Raw genomic sequence first — 8,406 nt, 5'->3', positions numbered from 1 at the left:
CCTCTGGTGAATGTAGCGTCTGTTTTGGGGGGCTGGGTGATGGAGAGGGGGCGGCCCGTTACACGGAGCCTCCTCCTCCTCCTCTGAACTGATTCCCATGGCCATTCATCCTATCTCCTCAAGTGTTTCCTCTGAAGATTGTAACATGTATTCTCCTGTATTTACAGACAGAATTGGACTGCAGGTTTTCTTGGAGGTAACAAACTGAGGACAGGCCTGTCCTGAAAAAGAGATTTCCTTTTGTTTCTGTGCAATAGTACTAAAGATGTGCAATAACAGATTCTTTTTGTGCACTTTGTGCAACTGTTTTTTATAAGTTAAAGTAAATTTTTGTAGTTTAGCCTATCTAAAAAATGATGTATGCACTGCATGTATCATGAGTTGACTGTTGCTTTGTTGGTTCGCACTGTTTACACCATATAAACATTTTTCTTATTGTATACTAAAACTGTTAAATAAAATATATAGAAGCACACAAATTTACATTAAACACATCCTAACAACTGTCTGTTAACCAAGTCTGCTGAAATGTAGGCCTACATCTTTCGTCCCTTTTCTTTTAAATGATGCTTTTAAATGATTTTCAAACTTTTTGGATGGTTTGAAACTTAAAAATGACATTTCTTTCTGCAACGTTGTGTCTTATTTTTTTTTAAAAAAACTACTCAACCCCCATTTTATTTGAACTAAATTATAGGATCTGGAATTCAAAAACAAATTATGCAAGTGAGAGTGGGACCCCATGGACATGGCCAATATTTTTGTACAATACCTGGGCAGAGTTTACAAGTACCTTTATTTCAGTTTTCTAAAGCAAAACCGGTGGGTTTTGTTTGTTTTGCCATCCTTTGTCTGCTTGTAGACATCCCAGCTACAAAGTGGAATAAAGCATTATTGTAATCACCATTAACTGGAGCTAAGCAGCAGGTGGCTGTGCTGTGGAGCAGTTGACTTGCAGCTTAGACAACATTTGAGGTCAGTCAACACTTCAGGTCATTTAGCTGATGTTATGGTTTGCTTTTGGAGGTTTTAAGGAGACATATTTAACTATTTCAGTGTATTTAATTCTCCCATAAACCTCTGCACTTTCATCCTTCTGGTCATAGTGCAAAGATGGAAATACAATCTTGCAATAGTAAAGCCCTTTGTAATGTTGTAATGATCTGATCCCACCAGCAAAGTTTATCTTTCAAAAAAGTTGCTAGCCTAATTTTAGCCAGTACCTTAGGAATAAAGTCAAAATATGAAAAGATTAATAGAAGTAAATATAATAAATTATTGTTCTATTCTCTAATTTTTTTAATCTGTTGTGGGCCTATTTTTATTTTTTATGTTTACTTCAGTGCAATCAAACTTGCTCCGTTTTTAAACCTTTAATACCAGTCGACGAAGAAGAAGAAGAAGAAGAAAAAAAAAATCACCCACAGGCTTGTATTCGTGTCTTCCTTTGGTTTATTACCATCCTCTTTCCTCAGGGAATCAAATGTTAGGGAGGAATGGTGAGTAGAAGTTGACGTCGAGTTCATATTAACACAGAGGAGGTCACTCTACGTCATCGTATTTGCGTGCTTCGGCACAAGATGCTCACAAGTTACTCCCATCTCACATAACTGACAGACGCTTCCCGTGGAAGCCAGGCTCTTTGACGTCAGTAATGGATTTCAGCGCGCACAACCCTACGTGGCCAAGGGGCGGGGCCAAGCAGCCTCGCACTGGCTCCACCCTCGAGATACTATTGGTTAATGCAGAGTTCTGTGAGGAGGGGCTCAGAAGAGTTCTCTTCACTCATTGGTCCGTTGTCCACTCGTGTTTGACAGTCGGCTCAAGGACAGAAATGACCTGCAGGTGACGGTGGACAAACAGTTTCTCAGCGTACATTCAGCAATAGCGATAGTTTTCATTGAAAGAAAGCAACTCAGAGGGGGATGCAGTAGGAGCAACAGTACCCGTAATATCTCCGCATAACCTCTGGTAAGCTTTTCCCTCTTTTCATTTCTCACATGACTGTCACGAGAATCAGCCCGGTGCCTCTTAACCACCCAATGATAGATAGCATGAGCGAATACATGGACTGCTAAGTCGTGTTGTGTGCTACAAGGGTCCATGAATTCGTGCAAAATTATACACTCTTTGTTCCTGAAGATATATTACGTGGGACAAGCGATCGTATGCAACTGTGAGCTGTAAACAACACAATGTAAACAAACCAGTTAGAGGCGATAATTGAGAAACAAATGATGTTTGGTCAATGCTAACCTACTTCTCTGCAACTAAATAGGTCTGTGTTGTGTAAGAGTTTCTTTGTGCAGCTGGATGTCATATTGATTGTGTTACAGTCACGAAAAACTAACAGTCCTGTCCTCAAATAACTTACTCTGTGCACATAATAATGCGCATTACTGATCAAAGACTGGATTCATACTTTTTTTTGAGACCACTGCTAGCTACTTTGACCCCTCAGCAACCCAGCAACCCGAAGATTAAGGGATTAAAATGAAAAAGTTGTGATGAAAAACGTGCTCAGAACCAGAAAGCTGTAAGACCAGTAGTTATTTAGATGTTTAAAAACGTATATGTTGTAAAAAGTTTAACTAAGTATCTGTAGATGTTGAAAAGATACTTCAAGAAAAATCATTTGTAACACTATATTATCCTAATATCAATAATTTATGGTGATTTTAGGATAGGAATTAATGGGTTGGAGCCTCTAATCTGAACAATCACCCTATCCTCAGTTAAATGATAGTTCACTTTCAACAAGCCAGTGTGTTTTCAGAGGAAGTCCTTGGTTTGTATATAGAATAAATTGTATTGTCTCTGCCCTGTCTTACTTTTCCTGTGAAGGCCAACTCCTTTCAACAGCATCCTGTTAGCTTATACAGAACTATTACAGAGCTTCATAGCTGACATCTTCTGCAGTATGAATTTTTATAGAAAAGTTTTCTGATAGAGAAACATCATATTTATTGGAATGATCTCAACTCCACAGACTGAAGCCCCTATAAAATTCAGCTATCAGATTCATATATTGTTTTGCAGTATGCAAGGTCGTTTGAGTTGAAAGGCTACCGACATACATCCACTTCCTCATCTTTGTTATATACTTAATTCCTATTACTGTTATCTGTTGCTGTCCCACTTAAAACAGTATGTTAGTCAAGGCAGATGACGCTGCCATCTGTATTTTAATGGGCTTAAAAGCACAGACTCGTCACTGGCTTCCTAAAGAAGGATTAAAGATTGAGAGCAGAGGAGGTAAGGCTGACCAAGAAGTGTCTTGCGTAAAGGTGTTGTGACGCAGTTTGTGCTTGTTTACGTTTTGCAAACTTCTTGTGAACAGGCGCAGATGTGATCTGTTTTGTTATCAATGGTACCACAAGTATTTCTGATCAAGTATTTTTGATTTGACTTGTTCTGTGAGTGCTGACCAAGCACAGTGACGTTTGATCATGTTTTTCATTAAGCCAGATGTTTCAAATACTGTTTTCAAAACGACAGCACAGGGTCTGTGTTTAGATGTATTATGCTGGCACCATAGTATTAATGAATGGTATACAGATACATGTTGATCTGGCAAAGAAACAAAATATTTGCCCAGCTTGTCTGCAGTCCAACCTCTGTTTATTGTGTTGTTGCTCAGTACTTTGAAATATCACACTCTGTCATGAGCAACATCACACTCAAGGCTAAGCTATTAAACTGCGTATCAGCTTGACTGTGGTTTTCTTTGGTACACTTTGTACAGCTGTGTTGTTATTCAGTGTGACAACAATCACTCTCTTGTAATATTCAGTAAGTGCTGATTTACAACCCCACTGTGACTTTTTAACCATGTGTGTTACCCTCACATGGGCCTTCACTGAATGCAGACAATTGATTTAACTACAGATGGTCTTTGTTTGGAAACATCAAGATTGTACTTATCGTCCCAAGTGCTACTAAAGCATTTCTCTCCAGACTTTTATTCATACTAGTCTTAAATGTACATAAATGTAAACAATACAAAGTAACTTAGATGCAATGTGAATATGCAACCTATCAATGTTTATTTGTGTACAATGCTTTTAGAAATGTTGTATTAGATTGATAAGAAACACATGATTGTGCTGTTGCACTGAGCACATAGAGTTTTTCTTTGGTAGCCTTTTGCCCATGGCTGAAACACAGTTAGGTTGTGCTGTTATTCTCTTGTTGATATTGTAGTATGCAGTTTTTGGTTTAAGTGAATTAACCAGTAGGTAACCAAAGGAACATCCAAACAGACCCTTAAAAAATCCTACAATACAGTAAAGTGAAAACAAACAAACAACAACAAAAAAAACCTGTGGTTGTTAACACTTAAATGAAATCAGAACTGGCTAGTTTAAAAGTATGAAGGGTTAAAAAAATCAGCCCAGTTCATTAAATATTTCAAAACAAGATCACAGGGTCTGCAGGTAAATTATGTGAAGTTTGTTTGCTGATTGTAGCTACCTGTAGCAGAGCCAGCACTGCTAACACTGGGACCTCCTTGCGGGTTAACACCATCTGCTGGTTACACTTTACTCAAATTAAGTGATTTAGTCTTAACCAGACACAGCTTTCATGCAACATAACCTCCATTTTTGAGAGGGAAACTCTGCCAAACTGCGCCCTGCTACGAGATGCCATCTGTGATCTGTGCCTGTTGACTTAAGAGCAGTATGGTATAATAGCAGCACAGGGTGGCTGCTCTGAGACTGGGACACATCATATTGTGGGCATTACTGGCCAGCAATAATAAAAATATTAATACCTTGTCATGATGCTCAATCACTTTGCTGACTGAACTTGCAAGCCCCTGATACAGATCAATACACAAAACACTGTAATTTGTAAAATGACTCTGATACTCAGAACAGTTAGACTTCTTCTGGTGTGATTTTTTTCAACAGTTAATAAATCTGTCACTTCTATGACGTAGTAATGTTTGTAATCTCTTCCTGACTTCTCCACAGTGTAGAGCCAGTGCATGCCACCTTTTCCTGTACTCCTCCAGATGGACACTGGACCCGCCTCCCCACCTCCTGCCTCCCTGGTGGCGGGCCCGTCCTCACTATGGCGCCTGGCTGATAGGAGGAGCAGAAAAGCAGGCTCGGGTAACATTTTCAGCAATGTGAATCTGTGGCAGCTCCAGAGACTGTTCAGGGCAGCGGGGGACCAGGATGCCGAGCAGAGGGCCCAGCTGGTTTGGGGCCACAGGGATGAGGCAGAGCTGGCTCAGGCTTTGATAGGACTGAGAGCCCGAAGCCACAGGAGGGGACTGAGGACTAACGGGAGAGAAGTACTCGGATCACATTGGCTACGAGCCTTCAACCACCTCAAGTAGGGAAAGCTGCCAAGCTGCTATAATTTCATACATATTTTCAACAATAAACAATGGCTTTTATCACATTGTGTCCATGTTTTGAACACAAATCTTCATATTCAGGATTGGGGAGAGCTCGCCAAGCAGCCAGGGGAAGGACACCACAGAGGAAAGCGAGTCTGAGACAAGCAGCAGTCCAGAGCCTCACCGATACAACTCTGTAGGGGCAACAGGAAGAGGTACAGGGGCCAGAGTGGGACTGACTGAGACTCAGAGCCCTGCAGGGACGTCTGAGAGACCGGTCAGAAATGTCTCAGGAATGAGGAGAGGCGAGAACAACCCAGAGCGATATCTTCATCGAATACTCCACTGACCTCAGACATCTGGATTGAGACAGAGGGTCTGCACATCCTGCATGATACTCCTGATGAAATGTGTTCAGACACTAGATATAAAAAGAAATAACCTCACAGATCGACCAACACTTTCACAATTTTGAGTGATCCTGGATTGTTGGTTGAAGAACATAAAATACTCATCTCTTTTGAAACCACATAGGCAGTTTGCTCCATCTGTGTGATATCAAAGGCTGCACAAACCTCTGACTGGCTCCTGGTAGATCACAGCACTAAGCATTAACCTTCCTACACTTTTACACATTTTGAGCTGCTGCTACAATCTGGAAATTAAATGGACTTATCAGGGTTCTTTTTTAACAATTTGACCAACAATTGCCTTTTGTCTTATGCGTTTTTTCCACACACAGATCGGCATTTATTAATCTGAACATGGACGTCGGGTACGCTCAAACCCTACACGAGGTCTGAGTTTGCATACGCAAGTTTCATGTCAGTGGGCAGTGTGGTGTGGCAAGGAAAATCCGTCTATGGTGCAGAATTATTAGATCCCATTTTCAGACAGAAAAACTGATGTTCTTGATATTTAGATAGTCTAATTAGATGTGACATCAAGAATGATTATACAATTTCCCTCTTCTTCTGAAAATCTAAAAAATGCATTGCGTTTCCTTTATCAATTTACTTAAAAAAAAATAAAAAGAGAGAGGCTTTTATCAGTTTTTAATATGTCCATGATAAAGTATCTGCAGAGGACATTCAGAGGATGCTGGATTGAACTTTTAGCCTGAAATTTTTTAAGGAAGCTGTATTGATTACAGGATTTACAGTGAATTATAATTTCACTCCTCACATAATTATCATATAGACTTGAACTGTGTGTGAAAAAAGTGACCACTCCATTAAAAAAAGATGTTCATTTACATGGGATCACAAACACTGTTCTTGTCTCGTGGTATGAATGATTATACAACTCCTGTCTACCCATGCGTCAATCGACAGGAGGCACCAAAACGACCCCAAATTAAGTTAACAAGATCAGCTTTTATGTGAACCAGTTTGCAGTGTTGAAAATTTTTATTATCTGTATCTGACACAGTGCAGGTTGGTCTGTCCCTCCGTCACTTCTGCCTGAAACTGACGTAGACCCCGTGAGAGCTCCACTCCCCTCCTCAGTCTGTGACAGATTCAGGCTGGAGTCTGCACCTTCTTTCAGAGCTCAAACACATTTTTAAAAGCCAACTTTCCACGTTTCTGGACCTGAATGGAAAGAACTGATAATATTGTGTCTTCTGTTGGTCAGACATCACTTATTCAATTATCAAAGGATGTGTAAATTAAATGTTTAAAACTCTGCTGTAGTTTAGTTTGTCACATCCATGCTGCTAACGGCTGCAGTAATTTCCCTGCAGGTGAGTTTTTTCTGACTCGTTTTAACACCACTTTTCCAGCTGCCAAACAACACGGCGTCACTTCTTTCTACCTCTGTTGCTATGGCGTTGTTGATCTCCAGCAAAGAGAAATCCCCTTTTATTCCGTAATGTGTCCCTCTATGACGTAAATTCCGTGTGTCCAGCCAGCTGACCCTCCCAAATGTTGCTGAAAGCTCATTTTTACATCCAGATCCAACGCAAGATTGATAAATGAGGGCCATTACGTTTTCATCAGAAACACTACAAGTGGAAGAGTCAGCGTTGTGTTGTGGCAAGCGTACATGCCACTTCACTTTCGAGCATAGACTGTATGGACTTAATTATTTCCATGATTCAACATTTCTGCCAGGAGCTAAACTCAAACCAAAGAATCACACAGTGTCAGGAGATCAAAATGTTTGAGGTATCAGTGAGTATACCCACTGTGCCTACAGAAGACTCTGTCACCAATGCTGTAATGTTGCTGGAAACTTTATGAACTTTTGTTACACTACTGTTTGATGTGTATTTCTTAGATGTCTTAAAATAAAGAAGTGAGTCTTTGTATTCAGTCTTTCTTGTTTTTGGTGGCTGATTCCCAGTGGTGGGCTGTCTGGGTTTACAAGGCCTTCTCTTAGGGCCTACACACTGCCAGAATCTGAAATTATATTTTTCTTTCTTTTTTTTTTTTCTTTTTTTTTATAGACTTATTCTCATTAGAATGCTACTTTAAATAATACTTTCTTTCCAAACCGGTTTTCTTCATTTTCAATGCAGTTTGGTTTTAGTAAAGCTTGTGTCCAATCAAGTTCACCTTCTTTTGGGTTAAAAAAAATTTGCTCTGAGACCCAAATAGAGAATTTTTCATTGTCTTCTGAAATTCTGATAGTGAAGAACACACATACTTTGCCAGGTAACTGAGCAATTTGGGATGGCTAGCTTGGTTGGTGAGCTAAGCTAACTGTTGTGAAAGTTGTGAGTATTGATTCTTAGCATCAACAGTTTACGTGCAAAGATTTATGTTAATTTTTCGTATTATCTAGATTAAGATGTAAGAGTTATGCACTTGTTAAGGAAAAAACAAGCCCATGTGTAAAATGCACAGCATCCAATCCACAAACACTAATATTCATTTTTAAAATCAAACACCAACCTGGGCATGGGAAAAGTGGATCACTTACTGGATCAAAAATGTAACGGTCCAGCCTGCAATGGTTTCTTTGTGTATGACTGACCATCATGGAAAAAACAACTTGATGCTGGCTTATTCAATTAGCAATCTTTGCCTGTTCCTATACATACAAAACCAAAC

General features: G+C 39.8%; 1 protein-coding gene across 1 annotated transcript; it reads left to right on the top strand.

Moving 5' to 3' along the window:
* Positions 1–1,803: 1,803 nt before the first annotated feature.
* On the top strand, positions 1,804–7,665 carry avpi1 (arginine vasopressin induced 1). Its single transcript, XM_074675810.1, has 3 exons — positions 1,804–1,971; positions 4,977–5,343; positions 5,450–7,665. Exons 2-3 carry the CDS (start codon positions 4,991–4,993, stop codon positions 5,697–5,699), a joined length of 603 nt encoding a protein of 200 aa, XP_074531911.1. The 5' UTR covers positions 1,804–1,971; positions 4,977–4,990; the 3' UTR covers positions 5,700–7,665.
* Positions 7,666–8,406: the final 741 nt, after the last annotated feature.

This window comes from Halichoeres trimaculatus, unplaced genomic scaffold (assembly GCF_033239565.1).
Source record: "Halichoeres trimaculatus isolate MK-OKI-2021-1 unplaced genomic scaffold, fHalTri1.1 fHalTri1_scaffold_8, whole genome shotgun sequence".
In the NCBI taxonomy this organism is placed as follows: domain Eukaryota; kingdom Metazoa; phylum Chordata; class Actinopteri; order Labriformes; family Labridae; genus Halichoeres; species Halichoeres trimaculatus.
The sequence above is the reverse complement of the archived record's forward strand: the minus strand, read 5'-3'. Positions and strand labels throughout refer to the sequence as shown.

Excerpts from the sequence above, each read along its gene's own strand:
- avpi1 (XM_074675810.1), top strand. The coding sequence starts at position 4,991 with ATGCCACCTTTTCCTGTACTCCTCCAGATGGACACTGGACCCGCCTCC. Across the intron at positions 5,344-5,449 it reads CGAGCCTTCAACCACCTCAA|GATTGGGGAGAGCTCGCCAA; the intron begins GTAGGGAAAGCT and ends CTTCATATTCAG.